General features: G+C 36.2%; 1 protein-coding gene across 4 annotated transcripts in view; it reads left to right on the top strand.

Annotated features, from left to right (window-relative positions):
• Positions 1–16,950, top strand: part of LOC123708765 (spectrin alpha chain) — a 35,413-nt gene that overhangs the window by 11,612 nt on the left and 6,851 nt on the right. For 2 of the 4 annotated variants that reach the window (XM_045659649.1, XM_045659640.1), the window contains exons 17-34: positions 273–500; positions 796–930; positions 5,247–5,381; positions 5,564–5,689; positions 6,018–6,209; positions 6,485–6,674; positions 6,931–7,141; positions 7,447–7,564; positions 7,860–7,904; positions 8,961–9,109; positions 9,469–9,679; positions 9,831–9,976; positions 10,272–10,374; positions 11,208–11,357; positions 11,721–11,858; positions 12,178–12,295; positions 16,021–16,216; positions 16,436–16,753. In XM_045659649.1, the coding sequence (XP_045515605.1) occupies positions 273–500; positions 796–930; positions 5,247–5,381; positions 5,564–5,689; positions 6,018–6,209; positions 6,485–6,674; positions 6,931–7,141; positions 7,447–7,564; positions 7,860–7,904; positions 8,961–9,109; positions 9,469–9,679; positions 9,831–9,976; positions 10,272–10,374; positions 11,208–11,357; positions 11,721–11,858; positions 12,178–12,295; positions 16,021–16,216; positions 16,436–16,753 (2,909 nt within the window). The remainder of the gene's footprint in view (positions 1–272; positions 501–795; positions 931–5,246; positions 5,382–5,563; positions 5,690–6,017; positions 6,210–6,484; positions 6,675–6,930; positions 7,142–7,446; positions 7,565–7,859; positions 7,905–8,960; positions 9,110–9,468; positions 9,680–9,830; positions 9,977–10,271; positions 10,375–11,207; positions 11,358–11,720; positions 11,859–12,177; positions 12,296–16,020; positions 16,217–16,435; positions 16,754–16,950) is intronic. The other 2 variants (XM_045659665.1, XM_045659656.1) reach the window with 1 other exon arrangement.

The following is a 16,950-nucleotide window of genomic DNA, read 5'->3' as shown; positions in this document are numbered from 1 at the left end:
CCCGTTCGTTTTGTAAACACGAAATTGACATTGAGACGAAAGAATAATTGATTTTAAATAAGGGGAAAAGAATAACAAAGCAATAATTTCTTTGTGTTGATAGAACACCTCTGATAGATAGATCTGTGTGCCTACAGCTGTAGGTATTTTCCTTCGAATAATGAACTCAGCAATGCGCGTGCATTGAAGAAACTTCCAAACCTAATATTAAAATAATAATATATTTAAAATGTTTAAGTTGAGTTTAAGCAAATCTGTATCTGTATTAACAGCGCAAACAAGACCTGGAAGATTCCCTACAAGCGCAACAGTACTTCGCCGATGCCAACGAGGCAGAATCCTGGATCCGTGAAAAGGAGCCGATGGCGAACACCCAGGACTACGGGAAGGATGAAGACTCCTCCGAGGCTCTCTTGAAGAAGCACGAGGCGCTTTTGTCCGATCTGGAGGCATTTGGTAACACCATTAAAGCGTTGAGGGAACAGGCTGACTCGTGTCGGGTGAGTTTATTATATCGCTTTACGATTGATCAAAATAAAAATTATTTATATCAATTATTTTATACTGACGTACTATTACAAATTACAGCCGCGGCTCACAATAAATTTTGTGTTTTTATTATCTATTAATCAAGAATTATAAATTAATTAATTTTATATAAATATATTTTAAATTACTTAGTGTAAATTGCATATGATGCACTACAATGACACACTATCGAAATATTTATTTCTGATTGGATGACACAGATGACTGATCATCGAGTTGCCATTTAAATGAATCGTATTTTTACAGCAACAAGAATCGCCTGTAGTCGATGTATCAGGCAAGGAATGTGTAGTGGCCCTATATGATTACGCGGAGAAGTCCCCGCGTGAAGTCTCAATGAAACGTGGCGATGTTCTTACACTGCTGAATTCTAATAATAAGGTATGTATGATGACTACGTAGGATTACGATACATGTGTAAGCTATTGTTGCCTGAAAGGTACACGTTATGTATTTATATGCTTTGATCAAATCATAAAAATGTTGTCCCAAAACATTTGAGGTCATCCATCATAAAAAAAACTTAGGGGTATAAAATAGACGTAGGTCTATAGACCTTCCGAACATAAACAAAAATCGGTTAAGCCGTCTCGAAAGAGTTTGTTTACGAACAGTCTAAGTCCAGGATTTTATTTTGGTGGAATTCAATCATTTAAATACCAATAATGTTGAAATAACTTTATTTCTCATTAGAATTTTTTTTTATTTAGATGAGAAACTTATGTATATACGAGATACCATTCTGATATGTTTCTTTAATGTCCTTTTCAACTGGTTAAACGCGCTAATATTACGATTTTTAGATAGTAATTGATTAAATAATTGCACACCCTCATACTTATCAGACTTCTTCAAATAAAAATTCAATAAATTACGGAAAATTTTGTTTCATGTAAAGATTTGTGTGCGCTCGAAGTAAAGTCTATGTTTCGTAGCATAGATGACTCGTAGGCCTTCTTTTTTAATTAGGGGAATGCATTTCCGCACTGAGTGTGGGACTCGCTCTAAAAGCCCTACCCACTAAACCCCTCCCACCAATCAGGTCACTGTTGGGGTAACTTGAGGTCGCGTAAGCATTCTACCAAGAGACCCCGTGACTGGCTGCTAAAGCAACCATCTTTCATTACATTGCAATCGCCTTACAAGTCTTTACAGTAGGGTTGCAATTTCTTGCACCCAACACGTGATTCGCCGGCATGTTCTCGCTTGCACATACAACGCAAGGTGGTGCTTCGTCACATGTCACAGATTTGTGTCCAGCTTTTCCGCACCTATAGCACAGATTGCTACGGTCCACAGTGGATGAGCAAGACGCCCGTGTGTGCCTTAATTCCAAATATTTATAGCAGCGCAGTGGGGGCGCTTTTAAAAGAACTACCCAAACTCCATCCAATTATGCACTCTCCTTCCAGAATTATTTTTGCTATTGCAACCGGGCATTGTACAAGCAAACTTGTTCTGTAACCCCTTTCAATGTCTTTACACCTTATCAACTCTGCTGCGCAGTTTGCCTTATCCGCCAAGGCAGCAATTACATCTTCGGCAGTAACTGCGTCGTCAAGACCTTTAACCCTCAGACACACCGTTTTTTCTGGCCTACTAACTCTCGCCATTGTAGACAGTGCAACTTTTAATTTACTGGCGAGTATATCTGCCTTTTCTTTATATGCCTCGCCTTCTATCTCAATAAGACGCCCACCTGCTACTGCCCGCCTGATGTTTATGTGACTTATGCCTAACTCTGGTAAAGTTACACTCTTCCTCGCTTTGTTAATAACCTCAGCATACGTAACACCGTTTTCCTCAGCTTCCTTTTGTAATGTCACTAGTACTGCTGCTGACCGGGGCACAGTGAGCAATGCCTCTTCCTTGGGTGGAACCGCCTCATGTTGCACTATCCTTTTACCTTTTTTCCTCGAAACAAAACTAGCCCAACAACCTGGGCGTATAGTTCCCTCCGGTGGGGTCTTTAGATCCAACGATTGATCAACTACTGTTTGGTCCGACTTCGATTTTAACTGTTCTGGTAAAAGCCTATTTTTTATACTCGCCAAGTTTTTCTTCAAAAGTGCCTCAGTTGAATGCATAATTTCGCTTTTCAGATCTTTCCCAAATGATTTTAAAACTTCCGTTAGCCCTTCGGCACCATTATCAGACCGGGCAAGAAGCTCCTTCTTAAGTACCTCTATCTCTTTCTTGGATTCTTCCAAGCGCATCTTTACACGAGTATACTTCGCCTTTAGGCGAATGACTTCTTCCGATGGATTTTGTAGAGGAAGATATTCAGCTAATTGTTTGATATCCCTCCCTGCCGCGTTCATTTCCTTTACATACTTTGGTTTTGTGTTTCCCGATTTTAAAGCAATCACGCCAATCCTTTCGGATAGGTGAAAAACCCTTTCCTATATTTCCTCCACCGACGATTCTTTCTGTACCTCTGATTCCGGCACTATGCATGGTGTCGCTTTTAATGCTTCACGTACCTTACTCAAGCCTACAGTAGCAACTTGGATAGTTTTTCTCCATTGTGTCTCCTCTGTTTCCGTGTCTGAACATGTCATCTCCCCGGAAGGTAGGCAAGACTTGTTTCGGGATCTATCACTCATTTGAAAATCTTCCATTTTAAACAATTCTGTGTTAAACACAAAGAAAGCAACAATATTGTTCAACTAATTCGCCTTCGTTAATAAATGACGGTAGCTAACGCCTACCGACATTTTAAACCACTCACTAATAAACGTACTCAACGAAATATTGTATCACGCCCACTCGCTCGGAGCTCTCAACCGACAACACGTCTTATCTGGTCGAGCGCCCGACGCCGTCCCATGACTCGTAGGCCTAGTATCGGAACGGGAACTCAAGATTGAACATTGAAACAAAACTTTTCATATTTAAAAATAGTTACAGCTGTTTTAAGCTCAATCAAACATCTAAAATCTTTATGATTAACAAATAGAAAAACCGGATACTACTAATGACATTGAATTATAGAAGTGTACAAGAAAACTAATTATTACTTATCTGATAACATATTACAACCAAAACAGTGGTGATATCACATTTGAGACGTGTGCGCGTTTAGACTATTGTCTTATATAACCTATATATTTTAAAATAAAGTTTATAAGTAATCATAACAATCGAATACAGTATTTACAATTTTATTAACCTACATAGTATTGCGATACTTTTTCGTTGAGCGAAGGCTGCTTCCGGTGACCCCAGACCCCAGAGCCAGCTCTACTACTATCTATCCTTCTCTATCTGGTACTATTTACCAGGGGCCAACTTAATCTTTAATTAGCGCCTTTGCTTGTAACAGTAAAATTATTATATTGGAATAGTTTTGTAATATAAAACGTACTGATGACGCAATAATCTAATGTGTTCGGTGTCGTAATATTTCCGTGATTTTGTCGCTATACTATGCTATAATTTTCTTTTGGTACTTGTTTTACAATTAAAAGTGTGTGCTATTTATGTTACAAAAGTTTTTTTGTAGTTAGAGTTTTAATAGAATCGATATTGGTCTGAAAATACAACAAAACATTGCAGCGTCTTTTCAAAGAATTATGAATAATCCAAATCATAATAAAATAATGTGAATAAAATGTTAGAAACTGGTACCAACAATTTAATTTAATTTAAAATATACAATGTTAAGCATATAATAAATATACAAATAATAAAGACGGTCAATTATTCAGAATATCTCATAAATAATAAAATAAATATATTCCAATTCAACCAACTGATAGTATCGACAAAAAAGTTCGAATTCAATCTTGATTTAAGTTTAATTTATGTTTTAATTACACTATTGGTTAGTTTATTCATAAGGGTACCATAACCTAAATATTTTTAGTATTCTTCGTCCTTGTCGAAAGGTCACTTGAATCGAAACGAAACGAAAAACGGAATCTGCTTGAAACCGCTATTATCAGACTTAGTTGTTGACACTATGATCTACTCTATGGTAATTATTTCAGTAATCTTACGGTCTATCATAATATAAATTTCTGTATATATCGCGTTTGACAGGCGGTCTTTACCGTAGCCAAATTCAGCTATAACTACAGCATTGATAGTTACGCTACGTTTAATTCTTAAACAGTAGAAACTATGTAAAATGTTTACTCAAATAACATAAATACTTCGAATGTATACGATTATTTATTTTCAATGATTTGTAAATATGATCGTTGTGAGTTGGTTATGTTTCGTCCTTGTCGGTGATGTTTTTGTTCACAATCGGAGGAAGAGTAAACGTTATGTAAGTGTTACTTTTTGTTTAACTTTAGAATACTTTTGTTTATCAGTAAAGTTTTGTAAACCAGAACAAAGCACATGACGTAGTTTTTTGGCCATGTCTCTTAAGTTACCAGATGTTTTACGAAGCCTCCCATACCGATATTTTCTTGCACGATGTTCAAGGTCTGGTCTTCGTTAGGCAGTTTACCAGCAAGTATTGGAGGCGAAGTCCAACTTTCTGTTATTTACTATTTGATCAGAAACATCTTTAAACTCGCATTGAGAATGTCCATGGGCGTGCGGTATCACTCGTGCCTGTTTGCCCCCTATTCTATAATAATAACTGACTAAAACAAGGCCAAAGTATTCTTTATTGAAATCCACAAAATGTACACTTCATAGTTATAAATTAAAATGCCTATAAAGTATATTATTTATCCTAGGATTGGTGGAAAGTAGAAGTAAACGATCGTCAAGGATTCGTCCCAGCCGCCTACGTGAAGAAGATCGAGGCCGGTCTTTCTTCCAGCCAGCAGAACCTAGCTGACTCCAACTCTATTGCTGCTAGACAAAACCAGGTTTGCTAATTCATTCTTACCAAAAGATAATAATATTTAGTACGTTGGGGTGACGGGGTGGGGTAAAGTTATAATAAACATAGAATTTTTCCAATTATTATTCTGATATTGTTTCCAAATAATTTTATTATGTATATAGTTATAAATGTGTTTACGTTTACACAATAAATGTTGTACAACAGATCGAAGGCCAATATGACAACCTCCTGGGTCTTGCACGCGAGCGTCAGAACAAACTCAATGAGGCTGTCAAGGCTTTCGTGTTGGTGCGAGAAGCAGCGGAACTGGCCACTTGGATCAAGGATAAGGTATTGGAAAAGTTGACTTTAAAATTATCTTTCAATTTATTTATATAGCACACATGTATATACTTTATATAAATTTCTGCATCAATAACAGTAGATATTCTACGGTCACAAACGCTTTCTTTCCCTAGTACAATTAATTAGAGTTAAAAAGAAAAAAAAGTGCAGTTACAACGTCTTGCATTGATTCTTTTTAACAAGCATATCTGTGTCCCAAAATAAAATTAAAATTACTATTTTTTTTAATTTCAAATTACTATTTCTAGAAATAATTAATAAATACATATACAGAAACTAGTTATAATTTATAAATACCTAATCAATTTTATAGGAAATGCACGCTCAAGTTCAAGACGTTGGCGAAGACCTGGAGCAAGTTGAGGTGATGCAGAAGAAGTTCGACGACTTCCAGAACGATTTGCGCGCTAATGAAGTACGCCTGGCTGAGATGAATGAGATCGCTGTTCAACTCATGACTGTCGGACAGACTGAGGCAGCCCTAAAGATCAAGACTCAGATGCAGGTGGGTTACTTTGCAGTTGAACTGAAGTTGCCATGGTAACGGACAAACAAATAAAAATAAAATAAATTAATATCTATTCATTATCGAAAAATAGGTTCTAACAAGCTCAATTTAGTAAGTTTTCGAAGAAATTGATTTCATGTCAAATTTGTGTTTTTTATTTTAAGAATGTGTTTAAGCAAACAAGGTTTATAAATACATGAATAAGTTCCTCTGCGATGTATAGAAATACTTCTATACAAACAAATTTATAGAGTGGGTTTATCGTTTTATAGGAATTGAATTCTAAATGGTCTTCGCTTCAACAACTAACGGCGGAGCGGGCAGCTCAACTCGGCTCAGCTCATGAGGTTCAACGTTTCCACCGAGACGTAGATGAGACGAAAGACTGGATTGCGGAGAAGGAACACGCACTTGCTACCACTGACCTTGGCAAGGATCTACGATCTGTGCAGACGTTGCAACGTAAGTTTCCCCTTTTTAACACAAATTTTAAACCTTAAAGAAAAGTTATGTGATAAATTCCGTTAACTATTAGCCTTATTGGTTTAATTAAACATGGCATTGCTTGACTTTCATCTTAAACGTGAACCAGAAAACATTGCACAGAATTAAATTTTAACTTTCTTGAGCAACATTTTTTTAAATAATAAAATATATATTTAAATAAGTAAAATTATCTACGTAGTAAAAAATGACTTGGTGTGTTTTTATTCTAAAGGGAAACATGAGGGTCTCGAACGCGATCTCGCAGCCTTAGGCGACAAGATCCGTCAATTGGACGATACGGCAAACCGTCTCATCCGTACACACGGCGACTCAGCTGACGCGACGTACAGCAAACAACGCGAAATCAACGATGCGTGGCAACAGTTGCAGGCCAGAGCCAACGCCAGAAAGGAGAAATTGCTCGACTCTTATGATTTACAACGGTAAGAGATTTATTTACTCGAATCAGATAATTTGAGCTTAGCATTAGCTAGTTTGACATATATAGGCCTATGTAGAGCGTCATGCGTTTCCATATATCGTTAAAGCGAAAGGCTTAAAAGTGATATTTAATTATGGGAATTATTATTTTTTATTGGTTTCTTCATTGGAATCGTCAGAGAGTACCGTCATTGATTAGGCTAAACTCCATGAGCATATCATAAATAAAACATGTTTTATTTTCACAATTTAACGTATACCCTACGTACACGTATATATCATTTATCCTAGTAATTCTGTTTTGCAGATTCCTTTCCGACTATCGTGACCTGATGGCGTGGATCAACTCTATGATGGCTCTCGTCAGTTCTGAGGAGCTCGCCAACGACGTGACTGGCGCAGAAGCTCTGCTGGAAAGGCATCAGGTAAATTTACCACATGAAATTTTGAGATCTTTGTACAGTCATATCTTTTGGTTTCAAATTCTGTATATAATTGCATAAGCCATCCATCATTGAAAAAGATAATTTAATAAAAACATCCAAAACTTTTTAAATTCCCAGTTCCATTTACAGGAGAGCTTCATTTTGTTGTAATTTAACCAGACTATTTATAATCATGAGCCAAATATTTCACTTCGGTTGTATATACATATAAAATACATTAAAATGTAAATAATGGGCTAATACAAGGTATGGAGTAAGAGTGGTATATTTTTAGACTCAGCGGCTGGAGATTGACGCGCGATACGGCGTAATGCCGCAGGTCAGATGCACGATGTGTGCCAACTAATACTTCACAGGAATACATTCAGTTCTATTCAAAATGTGCTTTTTTTAATATTATTTAAATTACGGTACATTAAACATCTATTATTTAAAAATCTTACTTATATAAAGCCGCTTAATTTTTAGCTAAAAACTGTTTTATAAACTTAGACGTAAAATTTATCCATCAGAACACAGACATTGCACTACTTAATTTGCTTATACTCCGATTTTTCATTCCATAGAATTCTGACATTTCATAAGTGTTGCTATTAAAAAAGTTCTCCGAAAAAGGGACATATTTGATCAAATTTAGGATCAATAGAATAAAATGCTACGTATTTTTTATGTTTTACCTACAAAAATGTAAATCTTAATATTTACTTACCCAATTGACCTGATGCAATAAAAACAAATATTTCAATACCACGAACGTTTTTGATGAAAAAGGACGTAATTATCACTCGCAATTATAAATCCTCCTTTAATGTGGAGGACCGCACTTAATAAAATGAATGCATAGATAGATGTTCACTCCTATTAAAATTGAAAAATTTGCCCGACGAAAAAGGTTTGCTCTCTGACATGTCAAAAAATGATAGCTGTCAGAATTCTACGGGATTAAAAACCAGAGTATAGTCGTTTAATTATTACTGTAAAAGTTTTTCGTGTTCTGTGTATATTTTGAATTGAGTGAGTGTATTCCCAATTATGTTCGATTGTCAACATTTGTTGACAATCGAACTTGTTTCGTATTCTCTGAGAGGATTATCGAATTAGGTTTCATTGGCTTTTCTAATGTACCACACGTGAGCACATGAAGTGATTTCTTAGTTTCTATTTCTTGTAATAAATTAATACTTTCAAAATTTACTACTAAAGTGGATTTTTTAAATTTTGTAATAAAATCGTTATTTTTGGTTTTAATTGTTGTCTTACTTACTTTAACAAACTTTTTCTCTCACATACCAAGTGTTCTGTTGATAGATACGTTGACGGTATAAAGGTGGCAATAATAATAATTTTTGATACTAATATGCAATATTTTACACAGGAACACCGTACGGAAATGGACGCTCGCGCAGGCACCTTCCAAGCCCTCGAATTGTTCGGTCAGCAGCTGTTACAAGGCGGACATTACGCCAGTCTTGAAATTCAGGAGAAGCTCAGCGGAATGGCCGATGCTAGACAAGAGCTTGAGAAGTAAGTGTGCTTATATCAAGAGATAAATAGGCCACATTAGATCTGCTATAGAAACATTCACTTCCTAAAACTTTAGTAAAATTAAGACATTAACTTACAATAGGTAATAGTTAAGATGAACTATCTATTAGTGTAAAATTTTACGATTATACGATTTCTACCTCCTGGTAGAGATGTTGGGGATAATTATAGGTTTCTAAGTGTAATTTACAAATAATCGTGAATCTGCACGCTGGAAACATACGAACTAAATACGTGTAACATAATGTATATTTTGTCTGACCAAATCTCACCAAGTATTTGGTTATTTTTATATCGACTATATTATGCCAGATAATTCATCTATATTTAAATCCCAGAGCCTGGGTGGCGCGTCGCATGAAACTCGACCAAAACCTGGAATTGCAACTCTTCTACCGTGACTGTGAACAAGCCGAAGGCTGGATGGCGGCTCGTGAAGCATTCCTAGCACCAACCAGTGCTGACCAGGATCAACCTGATGCCGCACCGGATAATGTAGAACAGCTGATCAAGAAGCACGAGGACTTCGATAAGGCTATCAATGCTCACGTAAGTGTTTGATGATTGTATTAAGATTTGTATCTGTAATGCGAATTAGTTTTCCAAAAACTGAGTAATTTGGTAGGTTGGTATGCAATGTTTTTTTATTGATTTAGTGCGGCTGTTAAAATCTTGTATTCACGCTCAAACTGATTTGTAGGAGGAGAAAATAGCCCAACTGCAAACTCTGGCGGAACAGCTGGTTGCGTCTGAGCACTATGCGGCAGATGACATCGGCAAGAAAAGGCAGCAGGTGTTAGACCGGTGGAGGCATCTCAAGGAAGCCCTTATTGAGAAGAGATCTAGGTTTGTTAATTTTTTATGCATATATTATTTAAATGGTTGACACTTTCTTTTGCAAACTAGCGAACTGTTCATAAGACCTCCGGTGAGGGTCTTCCTTGGAATATAAGACTTTCAATTGCTTAAAGAAAATACTCTCTCAAAGGCCGGTAACGCACCCACTTAAATAGGTGTCGCTGCGATGATTGCCATTTTTTCCTTGCTTCGTTTTCCCCCCCTATCCTATAAAAATACATTAAAAAGAAGACTATGTGGAGGTCTTTGATTGTTTATTAATTGCCATTGATGTCTATATCAGGTTGGGCGATGAACAAACTTTGCAACAATTCTCTCGTGATGCTGACGAGATGGAAAATTGGATCGCGGAAAAGCTGCAGCTCGCTACTGAAGAAAGCTACAAGGTATGTTTTATATTACAATTCTATTTTTATTTATTTATAAAAAAACACAAGTCAATGCGATAATGTATAATAAAATATATTATAATACATTCATAAGATATCTTATATTACTACTGTGAACATATAAAGACGTCGATAGTGTCGGAGATTTGACTCGGTTTGTAATATTTTTGGATCCTAATAAATGCAGTTGCTTTTATCGTCAGTCTCGTCTTCAAACACAGTTCTTATTAGGTCAGCATAATAATTTCTTTATTTTCTCCCATATAACATTTGCAACAAACAAAAATATTACAGTTAAGAAGTTATTGGGAGACTGGTTTTCAAACTACTGATAAATAACCTGTGATATGGATAACCAGACTTCCATTCCACAACAAAGTCATACTGAGTGGTAACAAAAAGAACATACATATATAGGTAGGCAGTTTGTACAAATGTGTATGTGATAGAGCGAGCGGGTGTGTGTGAGTGAGTGTTAGGAGGGGGTGTGTGGGTACGTATCAGGCCTCCTCCAGGGTACCTCGGAACATATGTGAAAATTATTTTAATACATCTAGTAGATGTATTAAATGATGATTTACCGTTGGGTCATAGATCAAAGTAAGTAAAAATTTATGAACTATTTGCTTTACTCGTTTTTAGTTTTAGGATATGTGTATAGCGTTCGTCTGTCCGAAATACGGCTGCTTGCCGCTGCCGTATACGTGAAAGAAAGATGGCGTAGTAACGCGTTACGTGACGAAGCGTTTACCCTCCCATAAGAAGTTATCACTTTAAATATGTTGTTGTGTGATATATTTAATGTTATGTATAAATAATTTGTATTTTAGGACCCAGCAAACATCCAATCGAAGCACCAAAAACACCAAGCCTTCGAGGCTGAACTCGCAGCCAACGCCGAAAGGATTCAGTCCGTACTCGCGATGGGTGGTAACCTCGTTCAGCGAGGACAGTGCAGTGGAAGTGAAGATGCTGTACAGGTACATACAGATTACTAATATAGATTTATTTACCGAATAGAAAAAGAATACAGAATTTTATTTTACATTTGACTAGCAGGTATTCCTATTGACCAATCTAAGTAACATCTCAAATTCTTTAAGTATATAATAATATAATCTACATCTATTTATTATTATGAAATAAATTCATTTTAGTGGAACTTTCACTTGTATCAAATAAAACCATCATTCTCGAATAGAACATTCCAAATGATTTCAAGTTTTTTTAAATTTACATCATAAGTGTATTCGAACATTGGAAAAATTAGAAATCGTCCTATAATTCCATTCTTCATTAAATATTGATTTTCTATCCTAAGTCTATCTTTGCCATTATCTCAGGCTCGGCTCGCCTCTATTGCTGACCAATGGGAGTTCCTGACGCAGAAGACTACAGAGAAATCTTTGAAGCTAAAAGAAGCAAACAAACAACGCACGTACATTGCCGCAGTCAAGGATCTTGATTTCTGGCTGGGAGAGGTATTTTTTTTAATTTGTTTACAAAGAGTAATATTTTGTATAATATAAAAACAATTTACAATAATATCTATAAGGCGCAACGATCTCTTCCAGGCAATCTTTATTATAGGGGACCAGTTAAATCACTCATTGGAAAGCACTAAATCGAGAATTCGGTCGTCCAGATTTCTAATAAACTTAAATTTAAAAGTCCCACTTTAAATAACATCTTCAATATAATCAATTATATTTTTTTTGACAAGGATTAAGCCTGACTTAGGAAAGGACCTTTTGAAAATGTGAGGCAGGCGTGTTTGTAATAAAAAATATGTTTTTATAGGTTGAGAGTCTGTTAACATCTGAAGATTCGGGCAAGGATTTGGCTTCCGTTCAGAACTTGATGAAGAAGCACCAGCTCGTCGAGGCCGACATTCAGGCGCACGAAGATAGGATTAACGGTATGAATACAATCTCGATTTTTTACTAGTAAATTTACTTATATATTAGGTATTATGTTTTCTACTTAAGTTTATGTAACTCATATGTACTGTCTTGTCAACTCACCTCTCTCAACTCATGTGCTGACGTACACTCCTCTCACTCTCTATGTAAATAGTCTTGAACATCTACACATAACTGCTAAGTTTTTCACAATAATGCCTCAATACCTACCATTGCATAAACACATCAAAGTAAAATTACATGATTTCCAATTCCTAATACATACCCTATCCTGTTTCATCTTACCTTGCTTCCTGCTGGTTCCTCAGTTATGGAAAAAGCCATATTCAAATACAACTCACAACCCCCTGGACCTTACCAAACTCAGAAATGGATAGGTACTTTCAAGATTTAGACAAAACATCTAATTTCTCCTCAACTCTCTGTTTACCTGAAGAGCTCAAAAATTTCATTCCAACCCGAAAACAGGGATATTATATTCTAACCCAAAATATACGAAGTGTTTATAAGAACTCGGATGACTTAGATTTAAACTTAGAGCTGCTTGATTTATCTACAGACCCGGATATAATTATTCTAACAGAATGTAGACTTCACCACGATAAACCCCTCCCTATCAAAAAAGGCTATTAGGCCCATCATACAACAAAAAAACAAACTCAAAACGATGGTGTAGTTATTTATCTCAAAGATAACATTGAACACTCCGAGCAAGAACTAGACTTATACGGAGCTTCTGGCATGCTTATCAAAATACAAAACCTAACCATACTCGGAATCTACCGATCACATACAAACAGCAACAAAAAGAAATTTACTGAATCAGTGACTAAATACCTAGAAGATAACTCCCTGACTAAAAATATTATAATACTAGGCGATATTAATATAAACATTTTAGATGAATCTACTGACTTGGACGGTACTGACTATCTAACACACCTCTCGGGATTAGGGCTGATTCCAGGACACCGCTTACCAACCAGAGACAAAAACTGTCTAGATCATGCTATGCTTAATCTTGACCCTAAATGTTTTTCAGCAAAAGTAGCCGTTTTAAAAACTACAATAACTGACCACTCAGCTGTGTTCCTATACATATCCAAACACACGACTTCGACCGAAGTTAGTAAATATAATACCATAACCGACTATGAAAGTGCACTATCCACCCTGACGCAAACCGACCTCTCTCATCTATTAACAATCGATAATCCCAATGATTTAACGCAAAAACTGACTGATATCATTACACAGATTCTTGAGGCAAACACTAAAATAAAAACTATCCCAAAAACCAAGCGTTGTTTAAAGCCCTGGATTACACCCGGTGTTCTGAAATGCATAAGACACAGGAATAAACTCCAATTCCAACTCAAAGCAGACTCTAGTAACGACATACTCCAGATAACATACAGACGTTATCGTAACTACTGCAACAATTTAATCAAAAATCTGAAGCGCAAGTATTATCGTGACCTATTATCTAAACCAAGCAATAATACTAAAACCCTCTGGAATGCAATTAAAGAAATAAGTAATCTACACAAATCAAAAAACAATAATTTAGAACTTATGCAAATAAAGCCTACCATAGAAGCATCACTTGCTCATATAAATAACTATTTTGCAAATATAGGTCAACTATTAGCAAAAGAACTACCATCCACCCCAAGAAACTTCGACTTCCAGTCTAACAATAAGACGCAATTAACATCAATAGGAATTGTTGACACTGAACCCAATGAAATCTCTGCTATAATAAAAAACCTTAAATCAGAAAGTGCAACTGGAATAGATAATATTTCCAACCGCTTCTTAAAACTAGCATCACCATTACTTTCTCCTATTATCTCTCAATTATGCAATGTATGTTATAAAACCGGTGTCTTCCCTACCATTCTTAAGAGTTCAATTATCCATCCAATCTTCAAAAGTGGTGATAAAAAAGACATCAGTAACTACCGCCCAATCTCTATCTTAACAGCTATATCCAAAATCCTAGAAAAAACTATTAACTCAAGAATAATATCCTACCTTAATAAATACAATCTCCTCTCACCAACACAATTTGGTTTTCGGTCAAATTGTAGTACTGAAGATGCTATCCTAGCCATTATAAATTACCTAGTTGAACGCCTTGACCGGAAACAAAAGTGTCTTACACTATTTATCGACCTCAAAAAGGCATTTGATACTGTTTGTGTTTCAACTCTGATTAAGCGCCTGGATAATATTGGCATTAGAGGAGTCTTTCTCAACCTCTTGACCAGCTATCTGACAGATAGGACTCAAAGAGTTAAGCTAGGTAACTTAATTAGTAACGTAAATGAAAACCCGATTTCTTTCGGCGTCCCTCAGGGTTCGGTTTTAGGGCCAACGCTGTTCTTGATATATGTCAATGGAATGTGCAATACCAAAATCAATAAAGGTATCATCACTTGTTATGCTGATGACATGGCACTAACTTTTTATGGGGATACATGGGAGGAAACTTATAAAAACGCTGAAGCGGATCTTCACAAACTTAACGCGCACTTAACCAGCAGTCAGCTAACTATTAATCCATCTAAAACTAACTTCATAACTTTTGCTATACGTGATAAGAGCCAACCCCCCTCCAATCTTAACATAAAATTACACAAACTAAATTGCAATTGTAGTGAAGACTGCGGCTGTGACACGCTGCTTAGGGTGAAACAGATTAAATACTTAGGTGTGATTATTGACCAAAATCTAAACTGGCACGCCCATGTTGATGCAGTAATAAAAAGGATACGTAGGTTAAGCTGGATTTTTTGCAATCTACGTCATGTAGCGGAACCAAACATCATATATACCGTGTATAAAGCATTAGTTCAATCTGTTATCACCTACTGTATCACAGTGTGGGGTGGTTGTGCGAAAACCAAAGTTCTAGCACTTGAAAGAGCTCAGAGAGCAATTATAAAAATAATGTTACTAAAAAATAAAAGTTTTCCAACTGAAGAGTTGTACAAGTCTTGCAAACTACTGACCATACGCCAGCTCTATATTCTCCGTTGTGTCCTTAGGAGACACGCAACCTCTCCACATAAAACAGACACACCTCAAAAAAGGACCCAACATAATATAATCAGCTACACAATTTGCAAGACTATCTTTGCACGTAATCAATATAACAATCGCTCAGCTTATCTCTATAATAGTTTAAATAAAACCCTTAGCTTTCATAATCTTACATACCATAAATGTAAAACAACTTTAAACCATTGGCTCGGTACACTTAACTACAACAAAACAGAAGCATTGTTAAATCATCTAATATAATTTTTTCCTTAATCCATCTTTTCATGCAACACGCGCACACATTTGTTTCGTCTTTCACAAACACATTACATAGTCATCATAATATATTCATATATTTGTTTATTTTTATTTATTTATTTTCTTTTTTTTTAAACCAATTGTGTTGGTTGATTTAAAGAAGAGCGAAGCTTCCCTGTCACAGGTCTCTGACTTACTAGGGAGGCCTCTATCTGAATTGTATTGTACATATATCTGAACAAATAAAGAATTTTTGAATTTTTTTGAATTATTTTCGCAATATATTAATTATATTTTATATTGAATGTACTGAAACCAGTTGTGAAATTGTAAACATTCCAGCAGCTAGTTTAGAATAAGTAATATTTTTTTTAAGCCTATGTTAATAAGACCCATCCTAATGTTTTTATTTCAGATATGAACGCTCAAGCCGACGCCCTAGTATCATCCGGTCAGTTCGATAGTGCGGGAATTGGGTCCCGCCGTGCGGCGATAAACGATCGTTTTGAACGCGTTCGTTCGCTCGCAGCACACAGACGTGCTCGTTTACACGAGGCTAACACTTTGCATCAGTTCTTCAGGGATATTGCTGATGAGGAGTCCTGGATCAAGTTAGTATTGTTCCACACAGAACTGAAATATCAAGATGAGGTCGCTGAATTTAATTTGTAAAACATTTGTTTGTAAAAAAAATTACGTGCGCTTATTATAGACATCGTGACATTTTGAGATAGATGCATTTCCAATTCAAAATAAATTATTGTAATGTTTTTGTGGTACTCTCGTAAATTTAGCGTCCGTGTTTATACTAACTACTAATTTGTTTTCAGGGAAAAGAAACTCTTAGTCGCCTCGGACGATTACGGTCGCGATCTAACCGGAGTGCAGAACCTGTTGAAAAAGCACAAACGACTCGAGGCTGAATTGGCGAGCCACGAACCCGCTATCCAGGCTGTTCAAGAAGCTGGAGAGAAGCTTATGGATGTCTCCAACGCTGGGGCCAACGAGATTGAGTTGAGGCTAAAGGCCCTCGCCCTAGCCTGGTCTGAGCTGCAGGCCCTGGCGGCTGATAGAGGTGCCAAATTGCAGCAGTCCCTTGCCTACCAACAGTATCTGGCTAAGCTGGACGAAGAGGAGGCTTGGATCAGGTTTGTGTTCTCTTCTTCAACCATTGCCAGTATTATATATATAATTATTTTTAAAGATGGATTAATTTGTAATGGGACAGTTTGTCCCTTTACTTCAAAGCTCTAATTTTTTAATGGATTATTTTAAATATGACTACAGCTACTTTTCTTCATATTGAAACAGAACCATATGTTCATAAATCATCACAAAGTACATA

This window comes from Pieris brassicae, chromosome 1, assembly GCF_905147105.1.
Source record: "Pieris brassicae chromosome 1, ilPieBrab1.1, whole genome shotgun sequence".
NCBI lineage: Eukaryota > Metazoa > Arthropoda > Insecta > Lepidoptera > Pieridae > Pieris > Pieris brassicae.
The sequence above is the reverse complement of the archived record's forward strand: the minus strand, read 5'-3'. Positions and strand labels throughout refer to the sequence as shown.